Source organism: Callithrix jacchus, chromosome 16 (genome assembly GCF_049354715.1).
Source record: "Callithrix jacchus isolate 240 chromosome 16, calJac240_pri, whole genome shotgun sequence".
NCBI classification, from domain to species: domain Eukaryota; kingdom Metazoa; phylum Chordata; class Mammalia; order Primates; family Cebidae; genus Callithrix; species Callithrix jacchus.
In genome coordinates this window covers 93,921,976-93,949,245 of record NC_133517.1, presented here as the reverse complement: position 1 = coordinate 93,949,245, position 27,270 = coordinate 93,921,976, and the positions used below count along the sequence as shown (strand labels likewise).

At 42.3% G+C, this 27,270-nt stretch overlaps 1 protein-coding gene across 4 annotated transcripts in view; it reads left to right on the top strand.

The window, feature by feature from the left end:
* The window catches only part of LOC118148341 (uncharacterized), a 111,353-nt gene extending 84,529 nt beyond the window's left edge, over positions 1-26,824 (top strand). Inside the window, exons 7-8 of one of the 4 annotated variants that reach the window (XR_013528176.1) lie at positions 12,104-12,712; positions 13,325-26,824. Coding sequence is in view for 1 of the 4 variants with exons in the window: in XM_078353428.1 (XP_078209554.1) it covers positions 12,670-12,712; positions 13,325-13,414 (133 nt within the window). In the remaining 3 variants the exon portion in view is untranslated. Of the gene's footprint in view, positions 1-12,103 lie in introns of all 4 variants that reach the window. The other 3 variants (XM_078353428.1, XR_013528175.1, XR_013528177.1) reach the window with 3 other exon arrangements.
* The last annotated feature ends 446 nt before the right edge of the window (positions 26,825-27,270 follow it).

Here is a 27,270-nt window from a genome sequence, read left to right as displayed (position 1 = left end):
CATGGCTCAATGCAGCCTCAACTTCCTGGGCTCAAGCAATCCTCCCATCTCAGCCTTCTGAGTAGCTGAGATTATAGCCTCATGCCACCACACCCTGCTAATCTTTTCTAATTTTTTTGTAGAGCCAGGGTCTCACTATGTTGCCCAGGCTGGTCTTGAACTCCTGGGCTCAAGTGATTCTCTCATCTCAGCCTCCCATAGGGCTAGGATTACAGGTGTGAGCCACCATGCCCAGCCCATTTCTTAAATTCTAGCATTATATGAATTCCCACCATAACCAACGTACATGAATATTATTGACAAAGAGACGCTGAACTCAGAATGAACTTGGTGTATGTCTAAGTGGAGAGACTGAGAATTTTCCGTAATTGGGGTGAAAAACCAGACAGCAGAAACTCTTGAGAGGCAGAAAAGGTTTGCTGGACCACAGAAGGAAAGGAGCTGAGCTGGACAACAGCCTTCTGGATGACAGTGTCTGAGGATTTTTACCAGTTTGCTGGTGACTATTGCATAGAGTTCGCTGTATTGCTTACACTGAAAAAGCTCTAAGTCCAAAAACCTCTTTAGACACCCACAGTGTAGAAGTCACCACACCTACAAATTGTAGTCCAGACTGAAGACCAGAGTGAAAAGGCCAGGTGAGCGGCCAACTTATCGATGAAGGTCTTACCAAGGCTTATTTTTGGTGGGCTCTGTTGCACGTTGGATTATTCTAGGGAAGAAAAAGCTAAATGTTGGGCCTAGTAACAATGTTTATTGGATTAGATTCATTTGGTGCTGCTTAAAGGAGAGGAAAAAAAAAATTCCTCTGTCTCAAGGGTGAGATTTCTGTGTTCATGCTTTGGGTTCTGGGTCTTTAGCTCTGTCCCAGAATGATAAAGTCCAATGAAGCTGTGCCGAGACTGGCCTCTGGTGTAATGCAGCACCCAGCCACATGCATGAATCTAACCAAACACATTCAGGCTTGCCAGATGTTTCAGCAGAGCACACAATCCATCTGTTCATTTGGCGCTTTGTTGATGCATGTGGGAAAACTCACAGAGGCAAGGGCCTGGCTTCCAGCACCAGCGACAATAGTAATGACTTAAGAGATTTATTTTCTGTATTTACTCAGATGTTGGAAAATGAGCTTTAGACAAATCAATAAAGATAGCACAAACTGCAGGGGAATGTGAAGATAATCAGTTCCTTCTCCCCGGCGTTGAACAATAATTATCCTGTAATTCACATTTTGAAGGAAAAAAAAATGTTTCTTCTTAAGCGTTTCTAGTCAGTCCTGAGTCTAAAATGCAATCAACCTCTCTCTCTTTCTCAGTATATATCTACACATATGTATCTGTACACATATACCTATATTTATATACATACCTATATACACATACATATTAATGTTATCAACATATGTGTGTGTTATATATGCCTGAATCTTATTGGTTATATGGGGATGTAGCGAAAATGTAAGTTATAATATTTGTCAATTTCTGAGAAGGATTTTTGATCTAAGTCCTTAGGAAGTTCTACTAATTACCCCTTCCTACTAGGGTTTCTTAGTGGAGTGGTCTGCAGTGAGGGATCAGGATGTCTAAATCTTTTTCCCCATAGTGTTAGTAAAAAGGCTGCAATCTTGTGGAAGTCACTAATTTCTCTGGATTCAGTTTCTCCAGTTGCACAGTGGACTAGAGGATGCCTGAGGATGTGGCTACTGCAAACATTCTGGGGCTCTGACCCCCTTCTTGATCTCTCTTCCCCCCCTGCCACCTTTCCACTTAAAGCCATCTGAGTGAAAAGTGTATGAACATTGGTGGTCATCTTGCCATCTGGCATTCTGTGTGGGGAAGGAGTATAGAGACCACTCAGCAGCCAGGCTCCCTTCTAGTGTAATGGCACTCTGCGTTCCTTTAGGGGAATGCACTCTCTGTCCATGTGCTTGGGGTGGGGGAGCTCTGACTCAGACTCCAGCCCAGGACCCATGACAGGCCCAATCAAAGTGAATCCCAAAACTTCTGCTCTCCCAGGAAGAGACCGCCTTTCCACTTGCAGCTGGAAGGCTGTGACGCTAGTTGTGCCACAGTCATCTTATCACAAAAGGAGAGTGAATGTCTGTCTCAGAAAGGAGCCATAAAGCCAAGAGCTGGAGAAACATAGACAGATTCGATGACATAATTTGAATGCCTGAAGCCTTGGACTTTTCAGGTGTTTTGGTTTGTCTTTGAGACAGGGTCCCACTCTGTCAACCAGGCTGGAGTACAGTGGCTCGATCATGGCTCACTGTAGGGTTATCCTCCCTGGGCTCAGAAGATCCTCCTGCCTCAGCCTCCCAAGTAGCTGGGACTACAAGGTGCACCACCATGCCTGGCAAATTTTAAAATTTTTTGTAGAGATGGGTTTTATTATGTCGCCCAGGATTTTTACCAGTTTGCTGGTGACTATTGCATAGAGTTTGTTGCATTGCTTACATAGAAAAACTCTAAGTCCAAAAACCTCTTTAGATACCCACAGTGTAGAAGTCACCACACCTACAAATTGTAGTCCAGACTGAAGACCAGAGTGAAAAGGCCAGGTGAGCAGCCAACTTATCGATGAAGGTCTTACCAAGGCTTATTTTTGGTGGGGTCTGTTGCATGTTGGATTATTCTAGGGAAGAAAAAGCTAAATGTTGGGCCTAGTACCAATGTGCTCAAGTGATCCTCCTGCCTTGGCCTCCCGAAGTACTGGGATAGCAGGTGTGAGCCACCGCACCCAGCCCAGACTTCAGTTCTTAAACCATCAGGCTTTCTTCTTGGCTTAACTTAGGTTGGGTTTCTGTCACATGGAGAAGGAACCCTAATTTCCCAGATTTTGTTGTAATAACAGCTAATTTTATTAAAAAGGACACAATAATCTAAAATGTTCATATTGCTACATTCTGATGTAACAAGCCAGTTTCTCTTTATTCACTGAGGGTCTATCTGAGCTTCTTTGGGTATTTTGAATCTTTTATCAATGTATGTGTAAGAAGATGGTAAAAAAAACACAAAAAAGGCTCAAAAATCTGTCAACAGCACAATAAAACCTGAAGAAATGAATTAAATCAGTGTTGGTTTTGCTCTACGGAACCACTATAAGGAACAAGCAACCTGGGAGCCCACCGAAAGACCCTTGAAAGCCAAAGGGGAACCAATGATGGCTGCTGTCTTGTGATACTCAGTCACTTGAGAAGCGTTTCCAAATATTCTTAAATAAGGAGCATCTCATTTCATCTTATTTTGCAGTCATTAGCCTGATAGAGGCTAAGTCAAGAGTAGAACCCGGGGGGAAAAAAATCAATGTTCCTTGGCTAGGTGTAGTGGCTCAGGCCTGTATCCCAACACTTTGGAAAGAGACAGAGGCAGGCAGATCACTGAGGTCAGGAGTTTGAGACCAGCCTGGCCAACATGGTGAAACCCTGTTTCCACTAAAAATACAAAAATTAGCTGGGCATGGTGGCATACGCCTGCTTTCCCAGCTGCTTGGGGGGCTGAGGCACAGGAATTACTTGGATCCAGGAGGCAGAGGGTGCAGCGAGCCAAGATTATATCACTGCACTGCAGCCTGAGCTACAGAGCTGAACTCCATCTCAAAAACAAAACAAAGCAAAGCAAAAAACAGTGTTCCTCTATTCCTTCATTATTGTTTTGTGTTTAATTATTTTTCTGTAGTGTACTCTTTTGATTATTTTCTTATTTTCTTTTCTGTATTTTGTTAGTTATATTTTTAGTGAGTATCCTGGAGGTTATGATTCAACTCTTTTTTTTTTTTTTTTTTTTTTTTTTTGAGACAGAGTTTCTCTCTTGTTACCCAGGCTGGAGTGCAATGGTGCTATTTCGTCTCATGGCAACCTCCACCTCCTGGGTTCAGGAAATTCTCCTGGCTCAGCCTCCTGAGTAGCTGGGATTACAGGTACGCGCCACCATGCCCAGCTAATTTTTTGTATTTTTAGTAGAGACGGGGTTTCACCATGTTGACCAGGATGGTCTCGATCTCTTGACCTCGTGATTCACCCGCCTCGGCCTCCTAAAGTGCTGGGATTACAGGCTTGAGTCACCGCGCCCAGCCGCAATTCAACTCTTAAACATACAACAATCTATTTTGAATTCACATCATTTAGCTTCAATCACATATAAAAACTCTGCTCCTATAGCTCCATCCCCACCCCATCTTTTTTTTGAGATGGAGTTTCACTCTTGTTGCCCAGGCTGGAGTGCAATGGTACAATCTTGGCTCACTGCAACCTCCACCTCCCAGGTTCAAGCAATTCTCCTGCCTCAACCTCCCAAATAGCGAGGATTACAGGCATGCACCACCATGCCTGGCTAATTTTGTATATTTAGTGGAGAAGAGGTTTCTCCATGTTGGTCAAGCTGGTTTTGAACTCCCAGTCTCAGGTGATCTGCCTGCCTCGGCCTCCCAAAATGCTGGAATTACAGGCATGAGCCACCACACCTGACTGCTCCATCCCCTTTTTATGTTATTAATATTGTCACAAATTACATATTTAGATATTATGTGCCCCTTCATGTAGACCTATACTTATTATTTATGTTTGAAATCATACAGGGAAGAAAAGGAGTTACAAAGCAGAAGTACAATAACACTGGCTTTGTGTTTACCTAGGTAATTACATTTGCCAGTGCTCTTTATTTCCTCACATGGTTTCAAGCTACTGTCAGTGCCTTTTCATTTCCACCTAAAGGACTTCCTTCAGCATTGCTTGTAGAGTAGGTCTACCAGTTGCACATGTCAGGACAAGGAGGTGGAAACCAACCTAGGGGTGTTTGGGGAAGGCACGTGGCAGCTCTTTCCTAGAAGCCAAGATCAGAGCCAAACTCTGCCAAGCACCCCATTTTGAACTGGACTCAGAGGAAAACTGTCATCTCTTCTATCTCATTCAGTCTTTGAACTGGGAGTCAAGGCATGCAAGTTTTTATTCTGGTTCTGTCCTTAACTAGCCATATGACTGTGGAAAAAGTCACCTACCTTATTTGGGTCTTTTTCCTTATCTATAAAATTAGGTGTTCCAGAGCAGGGGTTGTCAAACTTTTTCTGTAAAAGGATAAATAGTAAGTATTTTGGGCTCTGTGGCCATAAACTCTGGCATCACTATTCAATTCTGCCATTGAAGTGCAAAAGCGGCCATGGGCAATAGCTAAACAAATGGGCATGGCTGTGTCTCAATAAAACTTTATTTATAAAAACAAAAGGCAGGTCAGATTTAGCCTGTGGGCTCTAGTTTGCCAACCTCTATTCTATTAATAGGTAGTCTTGGAGAGTCCTTTTAGTTTTAAAATCTATAAAGTCTGATGATCTTCATTGTTGTGATCAGTGTCCTTTCACTCCTTTATACCATCCTAGGGCATTGCCCCTATCAATAATACAATGGTGACCAGCGCAGTGGCTCACACCTGTAATTCCAGCACTTTGAGAGGCCAAGACAGGTGGATCACCTGAGGTCAGGAGTTTGAGACCAGCCTGGCCAACATGGTGAAACCCTGTCTCTACTAAAAATACAAAACTTAGCTGGGTGTGATGGTGGGTGTCTGTAATCCCAGCTACTCAGGAGGCTAAGGCAGGAAAATTGCTTGAACTTGGAAGACGGAGGTTGCAGTGAGCTGAGATTGCGCCATTGCACTCCAGCCTGGGCAACAGAGCGAGACTCAAAAAAAAAAAAAAAAAATCACTATTATTTTTAGGTGACTATGGGCCAAGCATTTTTTTTTTTTTGGACTTTATTCATTCCTCCCGAAAAACCTATCAGTAGGTACTTGCTGTGGTCTGAATGTTTGTGTCCCCTGCCAAATTCAAGTATTGAAATCCTAATACCTGTGTTAATGGTATTAGAAGGTGGAGCTTTCGGGAGGTGATTAGGTCATGAGGGTGGATCTAGTGCTCTTCTAAAAGAGACCTGGAAAGCTCCTTCACCCAATTCACAATGTAAGGACACAGCGAGAAGGCACCATCTACGAACCAGAAAGCCCTCACCAGGCTGAATCTGTTGGTACCTTGATCTCAGACTTCCCAGCATCTGGTACTGTGAGACATAAATCTCTCTTATAAGCTACCCAGTTTATGATATTTTATTATAACAGCCTGAACAAATTAAGACCATACTATTATAATTCCCATTTTACATGCGAAGAAATTAAAGTCAGGGAAGTTTCCTAATAAATCCAAGTCCACAGAGTTGGTGAGAGCAGAAAGCAGGCCAGTGTGACTCTAAAACCTTTGCTATGTTTTCTCCATCTCACATCTTATGGATTAGAGGATTTCTTTTTCTTGAGATGGGGTCTTACTCTGCTGCCCAGGCTGGAGTGCAGTGGTGCAATCTCAGCTCTCTGTAACTTCTGCCTCCCCGGTTCAAGTGATTCTCCTGCCTCAGTCTCCTAAGCAGCTGGGATCATAGGCACCTGCCACCATGCCTGGCTAATTTTTGTATTTTTAGTAGAGATAGGGTTTCACCATGTTGGTCAGGCTGGTCTGAAACTGTTGACCTCAGGTGATCCACCCGCCTCAGCCTCCCAAAGTGCTGTGATTACAGGTGTGAGCCACCGTGCCTGGCCCGATTAAAGGATGTTTTTAAAGCACAGCAGAGAATCCAATTGTCTTGAGAGGGAGGAAGTAAAACCTTAAATACACACTAAAGATTAAGTTACAAAAATTCGACTCCAATTTATTTATTTATTTATTCGAGATGAGGGGCTTACTATGTTGCCCAGGGTAGACTCAAACTCCTGGCTGTAACAATCTTTCCACCTCAGCCTCCTGAGGAGCTGGGACTACAAGAACTCCAGGCAAGTGCCTGGCTCTACACAGACTATTTTTAAATTATAAATACCTCAGGTGATCAGTTGCCCTCTTAACATGCTATCTCTCAAAATGCAAAGTCAGCAAAAGATCATGTTGATGCCCTCGAAGAACTTGCCATCTGTCTGGTCAGACATATGAAAGAACTAGTGAACAAAAATACAGTCCCAGTTAATTGCAAAAGTGCTTTCGATTACCCTTCACTTACTGCAGCTGCCAGGCAGATGGACACATTCCCTCAGTACTACACTGCACTCTGAGTGCCTCTGGAGAGCAGGACATTTGGGTACTGTATTAAGTTTCCTTTGGCTGCTGTACCAAATTATCACAAACATGATAGCTTAAAACACACACTTGTCACATTACAGTTCTGCAGCTCAGAAGTCAAAAATAAGGCTCAGTGGGCTAAATTCAGGCCAGTCTTGCCAGGCTGCTTCTTTCTGGAGGTCTGAAGGAAAAATTGGTTTCCTTGCCTTTTTCAGCTTCAAGACGCTGCCAGCATTCCTTGGCTCATGGCTCCTTCTTGGGTCACTCCAACCTCTTGCTTCTATCTTCATTGCTATGGTTTGGATATTTGTCCCATCCAAATCTCATGTTGAATTTAATCCCCAGTGTTGGAGGTGAGGCCTAATGGGAGGTGTTCGGGTCATGAAGCTGGATCCCTCATGAATACATTAATGCCCTCCCTCAGGGGCAAGTGAGTTCTTACTCTTAATTCCCATCAGAGCTGGTTGTTTAAAAAGGGCCTGGATAGCCAGGCATGGTGGCATGCACCGGTAGTCCCACCTACTTGGGAGGCTGAGGCAGGAGGATCACTTGAGTCCAGGTGCTTGAGATTGCAGTGAGCTGTGATGGCGCCGCTGCACTCTAGCCTCAGCAACAGAGCAAGACCCTGTCTTAAAAAAAAAAAAAAAAAAAAAAAGGCCGGGCGCGGTGGCTCACGCCTGTAATTCCAGCACTTTGGGAGGCCGAGGCGGGTGGATCACGAGGTCAAGAGATTGAGACCATCCTGGTCAACATGGTGAAACCCCATCTCTACTAAAAATACAAAAAGTTAGCTGGGCATGGTGGCGCATGCCTGTAATCCCAGCTACTCAGGAGGCTGAGGCAGGAGAATTGCCTGAACCCAGGAGGCGGAGGTTGCGGTGAGCCGAGATTGCGCCATTGCACTCGAGCCTGGGTAACAAGAGCGAACTCCGTCTCAAAAAAAAAAAAAAGATCCCAGCACCTCCTCGACTCTTCCCCTTCCTTTCTCACCGTGGGATCTCTGCACAGGCCAGCTCCCCTTTACTTCCCACTGTGAAAAGAAGCAGCCTGAGACCCTCACCAGATGCAGATGTCCAATTGTGAACTTTCTAACCATTTGAATTGTGAGCCAAATAAACCTCTTTTTAAAAAATATCATTTCAATAGTTTTGGGGGAACAGGTGGTTTTTGGTTATATAGATAAGTTCGCTAGCGGTGATTTCTGAGATTTTGGTGTACCTGTCACCCGAACAGTATACACTGTATCCGATGTGTGTCTTTTATTCTTCACTTCCTTCCTACCCTTCCCCCCAAGTCCCCAAAGTCCATTATTATCATTATTACACATTTGCATCCTCATAGATTAGCACCCTCTCATAAGTGAGAACATATGCTATTTGGCTTTCTATTCCTGAGATACTTCACTTAGAATAATTAAATATCTTCTTCTTTATAAATTATCTAGCCTTTTTTGTTTGTTTGTTTTGAGACAGAATCTTGCTCTGTTGCCCAGGTTGGAGTGCAATGGCACGATCTTGGCTCACTACAACCTCTGCCTCCCAGGTTCAAGCAATTCTCCTACCTCAGCCTCCCGAGTAGCTGGCATTACAGGTGCCTGCTACCACACTCAGCTAATTGTTTGCATTTTTAGTAGAGACAGAGTTTCACCACGTTGGCCAGGCTGGTCTTGAACTCCTGACCTCAGGTGATCCACCCGCCTTGGCCTCCACCGCCTCATGCTGGCATTACAGGTGTGAGCCACTGGGCCCTGTCCGGGTATACCTTTATAGTAACACAAAAAGGTGAAGATAGTCACATCTCCTACTACTTACTGACACTCCTGCCTACCTCTTACAAAGACTCTTGGAAGTACATGGGGACCATCCAGAGAATTCAGGAAAGATCCTTAACTTAATCACACTCTGAAAAATCCCTTTTGCCATATAAGAAACATTTATAAGTTTCTGGAATTAGGGCCGGGCACAGTGGCTCACACCTATAATCCCAGCACTTTGGGAGGCCGAGGCGGGTGGATCACAAGGTCAAGAGATTGAGACTATCCTGGTCAACATGGTGAAACCCTGTCTCTATTAAAAATACAAAAATTAGCTGGGCATGGTGGCATGTGCCTGTAGTCCCAGCTACTTGGGAGGCTGAGGCAGGAGAATTGCTTGAACCCAGGAAACGGAGGTTGTGGTGAGCTGAGATCATGCCATTGCACTCCAGCCTGGGTAACAAGAGTGAAACTGCATCTCAAAAAAAAAAAAAAAGTTTCTGGAATTAGGACATGAACATCTTTGAGGTACCCACCACAGATACTATTCCCGTCTTCTCCTCCCACAGTTGAGCTGTATGCCTAAGAATGGTTGGCTGGGTTTGTTTCTGGACTTGATTCGTGTTTGTTTTTGTAACTAATTTTAAAAATGAAGAAACCAATGAAATCTGAGGGCAAAATGAAAGACTTGTAGTGTGTATGGTAAACAAAGAAAATGAACTAAGGTAAGCCACTAAATAAATACGGTCACATGGGGTATTTTGGCATGTGCCTGTAGTTCCGGCTACTCAGGAGTCTGAGGAGGAAGGATCGTTCGTATTCAAGTCCAGCCTGGACAACAAAGTAAGACACGATCTCAGAAAAAAAGTGGTCAAATTAGGTGTGGCCAGGAAATCTTTGAAAGTTTTAGAAAATAATGTACAACTCAAGAGGATTAAACAATATAAATAGGGATGGCTTGTGTAAGAAACAAGAGGCAGAACATTTCTCAAGGGAGACCTACTCAAACCAAAGGACTAGGCCCCATATCAAAAAATTGGCCAAGAAATGCATATTTAAGTGTTATGACATGTTTAAAGTAAGTGTGTTTAAATTATGATTTGCCTGCCTTAACCAACTTTTTGGGTTAAATAACCAATCTCTTACCTGTTCTGCTAAGAGGAATCCAGTTAAATTTGATTCGGGGTTTTAGAGGCAATACTGATCACTTAAGATGATAATAATTTGGCAGAAAGGTTTAATCAAGAGAGTGGAGCATGAGCTGCATCGTGAATGTTATGTGGGATCTGAACAGGTGGTTGGGGGTAAAAGCAAGGCGCGTGAGATGAAACAAACGACATACAGCTGTAAGGGTAGAAATGAGCAGGAACGATCACTTCCACCTACGAGGAAGAACCCTTATAACTCTGAGTGTGGATCTCATTCCAGCAGTATCAGCAACACCTGGGAGCCTGTAGAACTGCATGTTGTGTGAGAGGCGGGAGAGGATCAGACAAAATAACGAATGGGTACTAGGCTTAATACTTGGGTGATGAAATAATCTGTACAACAAATCCTCATGACACAAATTTATTTATGTAACCTGCACATTTACCCCTGAACCTAAAAGTTAAAAAGAATACATCTTTCTGAGTGCTGTGGCTCACCCCTGTAATCCCAGCACTTTGGGAGGCTGAGGCAGAAGGATTGCTTGAGCCCAGGAGTTTGAGACCCTCCTGGGCAATATAATGAGACCCTGTCTATGCAAAAAATACAAAAACTTAGCCATGTCTAGTGGCACATACCTGTAGTCCCAGCTGCTTGGGAGGCTGAGGCAGGAGGATCAATTGAGCCTGGGATGTTGAGGCTGCAGTGAGCTGTGATCACGCCATTGCACTGCAACCTGGGCAACAGAATGAGACCCTGTCTCAAAAAATAAAAAAAAAAAAGAAATGCATCTTTCAGGCCTCAGCCCAGACACACTGAATCAGAATCTTCAATGTAACAAAACTCCAGGTAATTTACACATTTGAGAAGGGCTGGTTTAGAGCGAGCGAGAGTCTTCCTAAACTGCACTATAGAGTTAATGTGGTACATGTAAAACATAATGACAGCTGAGCTATTATGCAGCTGAGCTATGTGCCAGGCAAACTACCAAGTGCTTTGCAAACCTTGTCTTACTTAATTCTCAAAGATCCCAGTCTCATAAAATAGAATCGATCTTTATCCTCAATAATGAAACAATCTTCCCTGCTTTTTGCCATTGCTTTGGTTGAAGTTGGTATAAAGAATACATTAGTGTCTCAAAATCTCAAATAATTGCTTTTTGAAATTCAGCATGTAAAATATTTTGACATAATATTTTTTTTGCTCCCTTCATTGGCTGGGTTGCAAACTCTTACAGGTAGGAAGATCTCAAACTCCTTGATAATTTCAACCTATGAGAAAGAAAAAAAAAACCACCAGGGGAAACTCAAAAGCATTCTGGTTAGGAAAAGGTAATAAATAAAATAAGATAAAATCAGGAAGAAATACACACTATTAAATGGAATTTGAAAGTGATAAATCAGATTGAACCAAATCTTGGAGAGTTTGCAATAAATTCTGGGTATTCTTACAGTGTTGCATGTCTCAGCAGTTTATGCAAAAAGGGAGGGCCAAACTCTCCCTTTCCAAAGAAGGCATTGAGACAGTCTGCCCTTTCCTTGCCCAGACTGGAAAACATGAAGTCCTTGTGCCTTCTTGCCCCTCCCTGAGCTCAGTGTTCATCCCACACCTAACAGGGTAGAAGGATACCATCACAGTCCTGATGCTGGGATGCTGGGTGATAGTGGAGCACAATTAGTATGCCGGTGCCTCACTCACTAGAGTGGTTTTCAGTACGCCTCCGGTTCTGACTAAGCTCCTTTCCACAAGATTCAGCCAGGCACTGTGGCACAGCCTGTAGTCCCAGCTACAAAGGAGGCTGCTGCACGAGTACTGCCTGAACCAGGGAATTTGAGGCTGCAGTGAGGGATTATTGTGCCATGCACTCCAGCTTGGGCAACATTGCAAGACACTAGTCTCTTAAAAAAAAAGAAAAAAAAAAAACAAGAAAGATTCAGTGGGTCTTCACCCACTTGCAGACAGAGGGTCACTAGAATAGTCAAGTGCTGGGTCCTAGTGCTCACGGCCACTATGCTAAATTGTGACAGGCATGGGGGCTACGGGGTTAGGAGGGCTGGGGTGGGGATGGGAGGGCATTCCTTTCCCTCAGGCTTTCACAGTGTATGTTTTGTATTCCAGAATCAGAAATCTGAGCGTAGGAAGAAGTGGGTTAGGCCTGGAGAAAGGAAAAGGAGGATCATGGTTCTCTGCAAAGAGCTGGAAGCTAAAAAGCTGTGTTTACTTACCAACCGGGACTCAGTGGGATCTTTGCCAGCTTCCAATACAGCCTTAAAAGTATATGAAATCCAAGAAATATTTCTGCAAAGCAAGAGATCTTCACTGCCTTTACTCTCTACCACTTGAAACCTTGCAGAGAGTGTAGTGTGTATCTAGTCAATATATTAAAAATTAATTTAAAAGTTCTATATATATATATCAATATTTAATACTGTTTTATATTATCTAAATGTTTTCCTAAATAATATCATTATATATATATTCTGAATCTTTCTATTCAGTGATGGATTATATTTAGATATTTATATTAATATAGGAAAACTCATAACCTGAATATATCCTGTGGGATCAAACCACTGACCCTTCCAGGACAGAAGAGACCTCAGGTAGTCAACTTCCATCAAGTGGCCCGTTGGTCTCATTGAGGAATGTGCCACATCAGGGCTCAGTGTCGGTCTCTGTTGCAGATATATCGGACCTTTGACAATGGCAGCTGCTGGATCAGTCTTGGTGAGTGTTGGAAGTATAGTTAGACCTCACTTTGCATGGTCCCAATTTGCACAAACCTTTGACTGTTTAGTTAAATCACACCAGAACCCCAACAACATGGTTCAAATTTCAGTTACAACAATGTTATTAACTGTGCACAATTACACCAAGTACAACCTCACTGTCAGCTCTTCAGCCCACAGACCACTATGCAAATAACAGATGCATATCACGATCGGTAACCAGTCACACCACTCCTTTCAAAGTCCACTGATGATTGGCCACTGCACATATGTTCAGTTCATACACAGAAGGCAAAGCGTGTAGTTGGGTTGCTGGTTTCCCTATGAATGAGGCCACATCTTGGTTTACAGTAATAGCTACTCAAAAGAGGAAATTGGCCAACCAAGATGAAAGTGCAGCAAAAAGTCCAAAAAGTGATAACACTGGAAGTGAACTTGAATCAGTTACAGAAAACAGTTCACTGTGAGAATGTGGATGCTGCATCATTCAAGAGACCCTAGATATGCAGCCAGAGGAACTTAAAAAGGCAAACTTAATTGAGGAAGGAAGTGTGGCGAAAAGCATGCCTTCTCAGAGGAAGTGAAGACCACATTCACTTCACATTGGCAGAAACTTCACATTGAAGCAACTCTTGGAGATTTTCATGACACTGAAATCACAAAGGATAAAATGTTGCAAGCAGATCCAGTCTTAGAATAATTCATCATGTCTGAGAAAAGATGCCCTCTCCATGTCGTAAGTTACACAACAAGAAGGTAAGCACTATCCATGTGACTCTTGCTGTTTTATTTACAATTTATTTACTCTATTTCTTTTCTTTTCTTTTTTTTTTTTTTTTTGAGATGGAGTCTCACTCTGTCACCCAGGCTGGAGTTCAGTGGCACTATCTCGACTCACTGCAAACTCCACTTCCAGGTTCAAGCAATTCTCCTGCCTCAGCCTCCGGAGTAGCTGGGATTACAGGTGTGCACCACCATGCCTAGCTAATTTTTGTACTTTTAGTAGAGATGAGGTTTCACCATGTTGGCCCAGCTGGTCTCAAACTCCTGACCTCAGGTGATCTGCCTGCCTCAGCCTCCCAAAGTGCTAGAATTACAGGCATGAGCCACCATGCCTGGCCTACTCTTGCTATTTATTCTGTATGTTGTTTATTTACGTAGAAATTTAATGTTTCTAATGTTTACCAATGTTTAAAAACCTTAGATAATATACATTTAAGAGTTTAATTTGAGCAAAGAACAATACACGAATTGGTAGCTCTCAGAATCAAAAGAAATTCAGAATGCTTTGTTGCAGCAGCGTGGGCAGTGAGCTTTCATGTAAAGGGAAGATGAAAGTGTACTTCTCTGGGTTAGGTGCAAAGACCCTAGTTAGAGGTTAGCTGGTGTTTTCTTATTGGTAGTCTTTAGTTTGTTTTTACTCTTTATGTTGGGTTCTGGTCTGCTTACCAGAAAGCACTAGGGTTGCCTCTGTCTTGTTAAAAGAAAAACTCCAGCTGAATTAAATTTCAAGGAGTTTAATTGAGCAATGAACAATTTGCAAATTGGGCAGCCCTCAGAATCACAGCAGATTCAGAAAGACTCCAGGGATGCCTTGTGGCTAGAATAAATTTATAAACAAAAAAAGGGAAGTGACGTACAGAAATCAGCAGTGAGGTACAGAAACAGCTGGATTGGTTACAGGTTGGTGTTTGCCTTATTTGGACACAGTTCGAACACTGTCTATAAGGGGTTGAAATATGGCTGCTGCTGGGATTGGCTGAGACTCAGCTATTGTTATAGGTGCATACACTCCTAAGTTAGGTTTTCAATCTTGTCTGCCTACTAGGCTAGGTTATAGTTTGTCCACGAGGACTCAAATCTAGAAAGAAGTACAAAGTCCTTCTCAGGCCATATTTAGTTTGCTTTAACAGTCTAATGCCCTCCCTGTTGGAATTTTTGTTAAGAACAATTATTCTCTGCTTTTGGTCAGCCTCTTACAAAAGACTGAACAATACTTAGGCATAGGCACCCCTCCCTGTCACTATCACAGGTAAGTTGCCTTTGTCTCTGGGGAACTCACGAGTCATGATGTCAGGCCCATTGAAGAAAGATTCCTTTTGTCGTTTACATCATTACTGCACTCTGATCAAGGTGAGAGCATCTCAGGTACCATTGATACCATTAAAGCATGCCTTTAAGACAGAATACAGCAAACCAGGGAGATTCCAATGATGACCATCAGGAGGGTAATACCAAGAGACTGGAATGTGCTCCTTAGCCAAGGTCCTCATGAATCAAAACAGCTAAAATCAAATAAATCAAGAAATGACCCAGAGAATGACCCAACATGTTTTAACCAGGTGGCCTATTTGTTAATTTCTTGTGATTGAATTTCTAATACCAGAGGTATTTATCCAGGCACACAATAGGAGAAACAGGATAAAATGGGCTTATTGCATAGACTCTTCAGTGTTCAGCCAATAGTCCAATGCAAGCCTATTATCTAAAACTACTTGAGTAAGATAATTCAGGTATTTTTTGTTGGATAGGTATAGCCTTAGCTGTAGAATGTGCAATAGTAACTAATGTCAAAGAAAACTTTTTGATCATTATTCATTTGTAGTCATCCCAAGCCGTGGGAAAATGGACCTAGCATACGATGCCCCTGTGGCAGGATTACCATCTTCTGGTCAGTTTCTTTTTAATCTATACTGTGGATTTAGAGGGGTGGACCAATATTTAGCTTCTGACTGGTTATGTAGTGACAACGGCACCATTAAAATCCCTAGTCCCCATTGGCCTTTCATTCTCTATCTGTCAAGGTATGGGGTGCCCCAAGCATATGGCTGACAGTTAAATTCTCAGCTGATAAAGATGTACCTAGGACATTCCTGAAAGCCTGGGGCTTGTTTGGGGGGACGGGGGAGAAGATGTATATAGGGTGAACAAGATTCCTCCTTGGGAGAATTCGGTTATGGAGTAATTAGTTGGCATCAGCAGTTTCTAACCAAGAGACTGATACTGACTTATGATGTACTAGAAGGCTGCCAAATGCCCGTGTCGATAGGCATTCTTGCAAATAGGTCTGTTAACATTCTCCTTTTTGTTAACAGGAGCCTCCTTGCAATATGGTCAGCAGACCTGGCCATCCTATTCCATGGTTGGGTTAAACAAGAAGTAAGAGGAAAGGGGTCTAGAAGTTTAACTCTATAGAAGGGACCAACAGTATAACCTAAACAGATTGGTGCATTTGGGATTCTGGCAAATTCAGTCACAAGATAGACTAAAAGGGCTCTAAAAATTCATGCAAGTGTTTTGACTTAGCATGGACAATCTGGAATCTACCTAAACTTTCTGCAGAAGCTATAGACTGTGAGATTCTAATTATGGCGTTATCATGCCATACACAGATAGAAAGGAAGAGTACGAGGCAGGAGAGAAAAAGAGAACAGGGGTTCCATGACAGGAAGAGAAGGTTCTTGATCTCTGATCTTGGGAAAGCTGTCTACATTTAAAATGCCATCTGCTTCTTGGGCGAGATGTTCCTGGTCAACTTTAGGTGGTCCTAACTGGTGTTCAGTTCCAAGAGTCTGGAAGGGCTCTCTTGAGTTGAGAAACTTTGGTCCAAAACTCAAGGCTTTACTGCAGTGTAAGTGGTGAGAAGTTGGTGTGGTCCCTTCCAGTGAGACTCCAGGGCAGACATTCTTTGGTATCAATTCCAAAAGACGCAGTTTCCACGTTTTAGACCATTGACTTCTGATCATCAATCAGTGGCAGTGTATTTCCATCACCAATAGCTACTATTGCCCGATGGAAATACAGTAAGTCCTCAATCAATGTTGTCATCGATAGTTTTTTGGAAACAGTGGTATTAAGCAAAACAATCTTCCTTGAATAATGTGTTTCATTTTAAGAAAAATAAAATTTGTTTTATTATGCATTGTTTTGCTTAAAGTCACACTTTCCAAGAGCTGATCAATGATGTTGTGGAGACTTATTGTATGCTTCAGCATAATTTATCAAGGTCTGGCTATATTGAGTCATACCACAGGTTACAAATATGGAGCTCTATTATTAAGGGCATAGGTCTTCCAGTACTATTTCATAAGGCACCATCTTGAGCTTTGCAGTATGGGTACATATAATTGCCATTAAACCTAGTGTTAAAACTTTTGGCCAGGAAATCCAGTAGATTCCATCATTTTGGCCAATTTTAAGATACAATTTGTCCATTCAGCCTTTCCTGAAAACTAAGGATAAGGACAACGATCATGCTATTTTGTATGAAAACTTTAAAAAATTGTTTAATAATTTGTCCAGTAGGCTGGGTGCGGTATTTCATAACTGTAATTCCAACACTTTGGGAGGCTGAGGCAGGTGGCTCACCTGAGGTCAGGAGTTTGAGACCAGCTTGGCCAACATGGTGAAATCTCGTCTCTACTAAAAATACAAAAATCAGCTGGGTGTGGTGGTGCATGCCTGTAATTACAGTTACTTGGGAGCCTGAGGCAGGAGAATCACTTGAACCCAGGAGGCGGAGGTTGCAGTGAGCCGAGATCATGCCGCTGGACCCCAGCCTGGACAACAGAGTGAGACTCTGTCTCAATAATAATAATAATTATTATTATGATTTCATTATTTACCCAGTAAAATGAGTTCCCCTGTCACTGGAAATCTTTCTAGGGATATCCCATAAAGGAAACACATTCTCTTTTTTTTATTTTTGGTCGGTTTTTTTTTTTTTTTTTTGCTACTGTTGTGGCATCAGCCTTCCTGCATGGCAAGGCCTCAGTCCGCCCTGAGAACAGGCATACAGTTACAAGAACATACTGACGGCCACTGAGGGTGGCAACTAAATGAAGTTCTTTTGTACGTGTTCGCATGGTCCAGCCGGTGGTAGAGATGTACTGCTTGAAACGTTAATGTTTTTCACAGAATTATGAATCTGATAAATCAGACATTGGTTATAAACCATTGTTGCAACTTTAGAACAATTACGTCACCAATCCTTTTTCATAATTTGAACCACTTTGTCTACACTATGGTGAGCTGTGGAGTGTAGAGTCTTAATACTGGTAGTTTTCAGGACTTGGGGAGGACTAGGTGGCTGTTAGGGCCCTCGCTGAGTTCACGTTTAGTATTTGCATCCTTTTAAGTGCCCATTTTGTTTTTCTAATTCAGGTACATAGAATCATTTATTGAACAAATTGTCATAGGTTATTTGATCTGAATTAATCTTATGGAGTTCAAACAAATTGCATATCCTAACACATTTATTGCCAGCTACCTTAGTGTGGAAGTTCACTAAGCATTTTCTTGATATTCAGGTGCATTTTACAAGTGAGCTTCAATTTTAATAATAGCAACTTATGAGGGCAGCAAAAGAGCCGAAAGAAGCTCATTTGCCTGGGGCCCATTTTCAGTGGTGGACACACTAGAAGTGAGGAACGCTCTTTGCTTCTAAAACATGCCAAAATAATGGACTACCCCAAAGGCTTACCTACAGTCAGTATAAATGTTGTCTGATTTGCCCTGAGATGTTTGACAGGTCTGAGTGAGAGAATGTAACTCTGCTGGTTGGGTTGACTTCAACTGGGGAAGAGCTCCCTTTTCTGATAATTCATTCTGGGTAGTCCTGGCATGTTCTGCTTGGTATTTTGCTTCTGTATTTTTAGCATAAAATCCATCAACAAAACGTAGTATCTCAAGGTATCTAATGGCCATGTTATAAATCAATAGCTGTGATACGAGATTTACATAGTTGTGGTCCTCACCTTTGTCAGGTAAGGGTAGAAGGGTAAAGTAGATTGCAGCATTATTTTATTTATTTATTTATTTATTATTTTATTTTATTTTGAGACGAGTGTCTCTCTGTCACCCAAGCTGGAATGCAGTGGTGTGATCTCGGCTCACCGCAACCTCTGCCTCCTGGGTTCAAGCCATTCTTCTGCCTCAGCCTCCCAAGTAGCTGGGATTACAGGCACCTGCCACCATGCCTGGCTAAATTTTTTTATTTTTTAGTGGAGATGGGGTTTCACCATGTTGGCCAGGAAGGTCTCCAACTCCTCACCCCAAGTGATCCATCTGCCTCGGCCTCCCAAACTGCTGGGATTATAGGCATGAGCCACCATGCCCAGCCAAGATTTGATATGAGATTAGAAGAAGACAGGAGAAGAATTTCATGTTAGTCTACTTGCTGAGAAATGTTGAGTTTGACTGGAATTTAATAGAGCTCCACAGCATGTGGAGCTTGCAAATAAAATTCATTTCATAAAATCAGCTCAGACAAAACATCAACCAATCTGGCCGCTGCTGCTACTGCCTTTGAACAACTGAGATACACCTTAGCTACTACGTCTAATTGCAGTCTGTTAAGTGATAGACCTGTTTTCCTCCACATTCTTGAGTAAGAACTCCTAAAGCCTTGTTGTTGTGTTCATGAATGAATGAGGTGAAAGTGATACCTGCTTGCTATAATTTGGGAGTCCTGAGGCTGGAGATTGTGGTAGGGCCAGTTTTGGTTGGCTGAAGTCTGTTCATAATTATCCTCCCAAGCTAAAGGCTCTGGATCAGTGTTTGTACAAGGTCATACAAGGGAGATGCCAACACGGAAAAATTTGGGACCTAAGACCTGTAACATCCTGCAAATTCAAGGGAACCTCTTGCCTTTTAGACATGGAGCAAGAGAAACTTTGAATAATTTTCATTCTTTCAGGTGAGAGGAAAGTTTCTTCTGCAGGCATAATGGACCTTTCCTCAGCAAAACTGATCTTTCCATGGAAGTCTATGGCTTTTGTAAGCTAATTGTTATAAGAAGTAGATTGAGGTGTCGGGTGCCAGAGCTCATGCCTGTAATCCCAGCAATTTGGGAGGCCAAGGCACGTGGATCACTTAAGGTCAGGAGTTCAAAACCAGCCTGGTCAATGCAGTGAAACCCCTTTTCTACGAAAACTACAAAAATTAACTGGGTGTGGTGGCTCGCACCTGTAGTCTCAGCTACTCAGGAGGCTGAGGTACAAGAATCACTTGAGCCTGGGAGGTGGAGGTTGCAGTGAACCACGATCATACCACTGCACTCCAGCCTGGGCAACAGAGCAAGACTCCAACACACACACACACACACACACACACACACACACACACACACACACACAGAGAGAGAGAGAGAGAGAGAGAAGTTGAATCTATTTCTGACTCTTCCTTAGTATGAGAAACAACATAGCAGTAGGTTATCAACATATTAAATAAGAGCAGAATTCTTAGGAAATCCCAAATTTGGCAAAACCTGATGCAGAGTCTGAGAAAAATAAGAGAGGTCTTGGTAAATCCCTTTGTCATTACAGTACAATTACATTGTTGATTTTTTCCAATGAAAAGCAAGTAAGTATCAACTCATTTTACCAGCTGGAATACTGTGTTTCATCACTGTGAACCATTTTAAATTTTGGGTACATTATACAACAAAGTATTTGAATTTGAAACTACTGGCAACTTTAGTATTACAATCTTATTTGTTGCATGTAGGTCTTGAACAAATCTCCAACCTTGTCCACTGGGTTTTTAAAGTGGTAGATTGGGGTGTCACAAGGACCAGTGCAAAAAATGAGAAGTCTTTGTATAATTAATTTCGGTACCATTGGTAACAGCCCCTGAATACATCTGGTTTTAGTGGATATTGAGGTAATTTAGGTGGCAGCTTAGAATGATCTATTGGGATTTTTTTTCCGTTTTTATTTTTGCGGGTTTAGCACTTTAAATATGTTCTATGTCATTTAAGGAGGAAGCCCACAAAGGTTCTTCAAAAAGAACAGGTTTTTATAATTTGCATTTTGGTGTTATCAGCTTCTGCCAGTAGGTAATAGAGCAGTTCAAGTTCAGGAGAGTCAGGAAATTATAAGATTATCTCTCCTTCTGAAGATAATGTTCTGTAAATTTTTAATTCAGAGAGCAAGTCTTGTCCCCATGGATTCACTGAGCAGCATCACAAAGTAAGAAGGCATATTTTTCTGAAAATGGTTCAAGTATCATTCGGACAGGTTTAGACATGGAGACATTTTAGACTTGATTTGAAACCTCCACCATGAGACTGTTCTTTTTATTGCAAGGGTTTAGAGTACCTAGGCAGGCCAGACACAGTAGCTCAAGCCTGTAATCCCAGTACTTTGAGAGGCCAAGGCAGGCAGGTCACTTTGAGGTCAGGAGTTGGAGACCAGTCTGAACAACATGTGAAACCCTGTCTCTACTAAAAATACAAAAATTAGCTGGTATGATGATGTGTGCCTGTAGTCTAAGCTACTCAGAGACTTAAGCAGGAGAATCGCTTGAATCTGGGAGACAGAGGTAGCAGCGAGCTGAGATTACAACACTGTACTTTAGTCTGGGCAACAGAGTGAGACTCCATCTCAAAAAAAAATTTTTTTTAAGAAGTACATAAGGTGGTCGAGCACAGTGGCTCACACCTGTAATCATTGCACTTTGAGAGGCCAAGGCAGGGAGGATCTCTTGAAGCCAGGAGTTTGAGATCATCTTGGGCAACATAGCAGGACTCCATCTCTACAAAAAAGTTAAAAAAAAAAAATTATCCAGGCACAGTGGCATGCACCTGTAGTCCTAGCTACTTGAGAGGCTGAGGTGGGAGGATCCCTAGAGCCCAGGAGGTCAAGATTGCAGTGAGCTGTGATCACGCCACTGTATTCCAGCCTGGGTGACAGAGTGAGATCCTGTCTCTTAAAAAAAAAAAAAAAAGATTAATTGGAAATTGTATACAGGTTTGGTAAATACTGGAGCCACTTTATCTACTTCTTTTTTTTCCTTTTGAGACAGAGTCTCCCTCTGTCACCCAGGCTCAAGTGTAGTGATTCAGTCAGTCTAAAAGTCATGGGTTTGAGTGATCTTTCCATCTCAGCTTCCCAAATAGTTGGGATTACAGGCATGCATCACCCTGCCTGGCTTTTTCCCATTAATCTTTTTATTTTATTTTACTTATTATTATTTTTGTTTTTCCCTTGTTCATTTATAAGTATTATGGGAAGAACCCTTTGGAGCCTCATTAGTGTTGATTTTTATTCCAGGTGTCAAAGCTACAGGGGCTTCATCTGGAGGGAAACATGTCTGGGTCAAAAGAAATGGGTTCATTACACAGCTGGTACAAGACGGGACAATTTTGGCTAGGTGTGGTGGCTCATGCCTCTGATCCCAGCACTTTGGGAGGCTGAGGCGGGTGGATCACCTGAGGTCAGGAGTTCAAGACCACCATGGCCAACATGGAGAAACCCCATCTCTACTAAAAATACAAAAATTAGATGGGCATGGTGGTTTGTGCTTATAGTCCCGCTACTCAGGAGGCTGAGGCAAGAGAATCACTTGAACCAGGGAGGTAGAGGTTGCAGTGAGCCGAGACTGCACCACTGCACTCCAGCTTGGGCAACAGAATGAGGCTCTATCTCAAAAAAAAAGACTGGACAATTTTGATTCCAGTGACCTATTTATAATGAAGGAGGACATCTCGAGGCACAAGTTTCTTTGGTCCTCTTCCTCCTGTTTATCTATATATTTTAAATCAATACGAAGAGGTCCCAAACTAAAGAAACTTGTGCCTCAAGATGTCTGCTTTTACTGTAGCTGTTGTACTATTACTTAAACCATAGAACTGATGTTATTGGTTTCTTCTGAATAAACATGGAAATTGACCCTCCCAGGCCAAGCGTGGTGGCTTGTAATTCCAGCACTTTGGGAGGCTGAGGTGGGCAGATCACTTGAGGCCAGGAGTTTGAGACCAGCCTGGCCAACATGGCAAAACCTTGTCTTTACTAAAAATACCAAAAAAAAGTTACCTGGGCATGGTGGTGTGCACCTGTAATCTCAGCTACTTGGGAGGCTGAGGCATGAGAACTGCTTGAACCTGGGAGGTGGAGGTTGCAGTGAATCGAGATCATGCCACTGCACTCCAGCCTGGGCAACTGAGTGAGACTCCATCTCAAAAAAAAAAAAAAAAAAAAGGAAAGAAAGAAAGGAATAAAAAAAAAAGAAAAAGGAAAAAGAAATTGACCCTCCCAGTCTTGAAACTTGAGAAAGTTACATTTGTTCCTTTCTCAGGAAACCAACCATCAGGGCTCCCAGATAGTAGCAAGGAACTGAAGCTTACCAGATAACCACATCTGGGCTATGAAATGCCAGACCCTTCACCTATCACGATTGCCTACTCAGGGGTCCCCAATCCCCCAGGCCATGAACTGTAATCCATGGCCTATTAAGAACTAGGCTGCACATCAGGAACTGAGTGGAGGGTGAGTGAACATTACCTCCTGAGCCAGATCAGCACCACCATTAGATTCTCTTAGGATCAGGAACCCTGTTGTGTACTGTGCATGCAAGGGATCTGGATTGCCTGTGTGTTATGAGAATCTAATGCCTGATGATCTGAGGTGGAACAGTTTCATCCTGAAACCATCCCCCACACCCCACCCTCACCACTGTGTGTGGAAGGATTGTCTTCCATGAAACTTGTCCTTGGTGCCAAAAAGGTTGGGGACTGCTGGCTTAACTGACCACCTGCTTCCTATTGACCAACTTATCTTCCTTACCCCTTCCTACTTCCTGTTTATCCACACATGGCTACATTTCTTCCCTGCTACATAAACCTCTAATTTACGTCTAATTGTACTTGGTCAGGGAGATGGATTTGAGACTAATTTCCCATCTTCTTGGCTGTGGCACCCGATAAAAGCCTTCTTCCCTGGGAATACTCACTGTCTCAGTGACTGGCTTTCTGTGCAGTGAGCAGCAGGACCTAAACCAAACCCCTGGCATTTTGGTAACATAAGGACATGGGTTTATTTATCTTCTTCTTTTTTTTTTTTTTTTTTGAGACAAGGTCTTGCTCTGTCACTGAGGTTAGAGTGCAGTGGCACAGTCATGGCTCACTGCAACCTCAACCTCCTGGCTCAAGTGATCCTCCCACCTCAGCCTCCTAGTAGCTGGGACTACAGGCACATGCCACCATGCCTGGTTGATTTTTTCATTTATTTTTGTAGAGATGGGGGTCTCTCTGTGTTAACAGCCCTTTATTTGCCTTTTGATATTTCTCTTGCTTTAGAATCCTCTCAGAATGTTCAACTAGGGCCACCAATTCAATCATATCTATAACTTTCCATCCTGGTGGATGTTTTCTAATTAAACTACTAAATTTAGGATGAAGTCCATTTGCAAACAGAGAAGCTAATGCCATTTCAGTCTCTGCAGGAAGCACCCCTTGTGGTATTTCAAATCCAGCATGTTTTATAAATAGTGTTTCTAAATGGGCTCTGTAATTTGAAATTGGTTCATCTTTTTTTGTCTATAAGATTGTATGATAGACCAATCAACTTTCTGTGGAAATATCTTAGGAACTGAATTTGAAAGGTCTTCGGCAATTCTTTCAGCTTCTTTCTGCCTTCTTTTCAGGAGGTTTTGGAGAGTCTTTCACATCCTCCCATGGTTGGTCCCATTCCACTGCTGCTATCCATCTTCAAGCCTTACCAAGTCCCAGTAGCATCTGAATAAACTGGTAAAAATCAGGGAGTCCTGGATTAAATGCTCCAATAAGGTTTCTGAATTCCTTGGTACATTTCCAGGGAGTTTTCTTGGGGTTAGGGAAGTCATTTACAATGTCTCTAAGCTCAATTTTAGACCATGGAGTAGAGTTGATTATGGCAGGCGTGCCTGCCTAATCAGAGGGTCTCATTTTGCAAGCATTTACCCAACTTTCCTTTTTTCATTGTCTTCAGAGTGAAAGGGTAGCTAGGCAAAAGGTAAGGACAGATAAAGAGAAGGAACCGTCAGGGTTAATTCAGTCAAGGTACAGTTCTTTTTTTTTAACATCCTGAGTTTTTGCTTAAGATTTTCCTTTGCCTTCTGTAAGAAATTTTTTAGGGAGGCAATTTTTTATTAACTTTATCTTCTAGGTGTTTCTCTGCACCGATTACAAATTACATCCCATTGCATTTCTTTTCTTTTCCAATGTGCCTCACAAGTGAACGATTTTATCTGGGTTAAAACTTCCCCGTAGTGGCCACTTTAAATCTAAGTTATCTTTGTAAGATTAACTCATTTTTCCAAAAATGTGCAAGTCCTGGGTCCATAATTCTTATAAATAAAATTTGCTGGAGTTCCAGAAGACAGAGTGCCAGACTCCTTTTGATTCAGATGAACCCACTGTCAACAGGTACCTAGCCAAGAACTGTATCTGGATCCAATCTGGTTAATTATCAAATTCAGTTTGATCCTGGGCTCTGTTTGTTCAAATGAAAGTCTAGAGAGCTCAAAATATAATTCATGGAGCTCAGTCTGAGAGGAAATTAACAGCCTCCAGTTACAAACAAGAGAGCCGTGAGCACAGTGGGGTCTGTGGGTACCTCTCCTGGTAGCTCTGTATTCCTGGGGCTGCCAGAGAAACACCTTTGGATCCCATTTCTGGCACCACATCTGTTAAAAATAAAAGCTTTAGATAAAATAAACATAATAGAGTTTATTTTAAACAAAGAACAATTCACAATTTAGGTGGCACTCAGAATCAAAAGAGATTGGGAGTTCTTGGCTGCAACAGCATGAGCTGTGAGCTTTTACAAGGAGGGGAGACAATGAAAATGTACCTGATGGGTTTAGTGTGGGAAGGCCCTGGCCAGAGGTCAGTTGGTGTTAGTTTTGTTTTACTGTTTTACAGTGGGCTCTGTTTACCTAGAAGCTAAAATACTGGCCTGTCTCTGTTTAATGCTCTCCTTATTATGATTTTTTAAAAAACAATTAATAAGAGTTTACTAAGTAGGCTGGACATGGTGGCTCGAGCCTGTAATCCCAGCAATTTGGGAGGCCGAGGCAGGCGGATCACTTGAGGTTAGAGTTCGAGACCAGCCTGGCCAACATAGTGAAAACCCATCTCTAGTAAAAATACAAAAATTAGCAGGGTGTGATGGTGGGCACCTGTAATCCCAGCTACTTGGGAGGCTGAGACAGAAGAATCACTTGAACCTGTGAGACAGAGGTTGCAGTGAGATCGTCCCACTGCACTCCAGCCTGGGTAACAAGGTGAGAGTCCATCTCAAAAAAAAAAAAAAAGAGTATACTAAGTAAATATTAGTTTCACTATGATTTGTAATTTCTTTTTTTGTAACTGTCAGAAAGACAGTTTTTAATATTTTGACAAAACTTTTTGAAACTTGCAGAACAATCATAATTCTTCCCACTGATTATTAAGATTGTTTTGCACTATTCACAATAGTCAAGATATGGAATCAACCTGTAACCGTCAACAAGTGAATAGATTTTAAAAATGTGGTGTATACACACGATGGAATATTCTACAGCATTCCATTGTGAAAGAGAAGGAAATCCTGTCATTTGTGACAAACATGGATGAACCTATAGGACACACAAGTGAAGTAAGCCAGGCACAGAAAGAGAAATTCTTTCAAATGTGGAAAAAGAAAATAAAGAAAAAAAAATTCTGCATGATTTCACTTACATGTGGAATCTATAATAGAGTTAAACTCATTAATAGAGACGAAGAGTAGAGTGGTGGTTACCAGAGTCTGGGGAATGAGAGTTGGATTGGGGAGATGTTGGTTAAAGAGTATAACATTTTAGTCAGGGCTGAGCACAGTGGCTTACGCCTATAATCTCAACACTTTGGGAAGCTGAGGCAGTAGGAAGCTTGAGCCCAGGAGTTCGAGACCAGTCTGGGCAACATAGGGAGACCCCATCTCTACAAAAAATAAATAAATAAGTTAGCCAGCATTGTGGTGCATTCCTGTGGTCCCAGCTTTTGGCTTGGTGCAAAAGTTCTTGCGATTTTTGCTAATGTTTTAATGGCAAACCTGCAATAACTTTTGCATCAACATAATACTTGAGAGTCTTAGATGGGAGGATCACCTGAGCCCAGGAGCTTGAGGCTGCAGTGAGCCATGATTGCACCACTGCACTCCAGTCTGGATGACAGAGTGAAACTGTCTCAAAAAATAAAAAAAATAAAAAAAATAAAATTTTAGTGAGGAGGAAAAGGTTCAGGAGATCTACTATACAACATTGTGACTGTAGTCAATGCCAATATATCGTATACTTAAAAATTGCTAAGATAGTAGATTTTAAATATTTTCACCACAAAAAAAGTGAGATAGTAGGTGTGTGAGCTTGATTTAGACATTCCCCAAGGTATGCACATATCAAATCATCATGTTGTGTTCCATAGATCAGGGGTCCCCAAGTGCCAGGCCATGGACCGGTGCCAGTCCGAGGCCTGTTCGGAACCAGGCTGCACAGCAGGAGGTGAGCAGCGGGCAAGCAAACAAAGCTTCATCTGTGCTTACAGCCGCTCCCCTCGCTCACATTACCGCCTGAGTTCTGCCCCTGTCGATCAACAGCAGCATTAGATCCTTACGGGAGCACAAACCCTATCGTGAACTGTGCATGCGAGGGATCTAGGCTGTACGCTCCTTATGAGAATCTAATGCCTGATGATCTGACACTATCTCCCATTACCCCGAGATGGCACTGTCTAGTGCAGAAAATCAAGTTCAGGGCTCCTGCTGATTCTACATTATG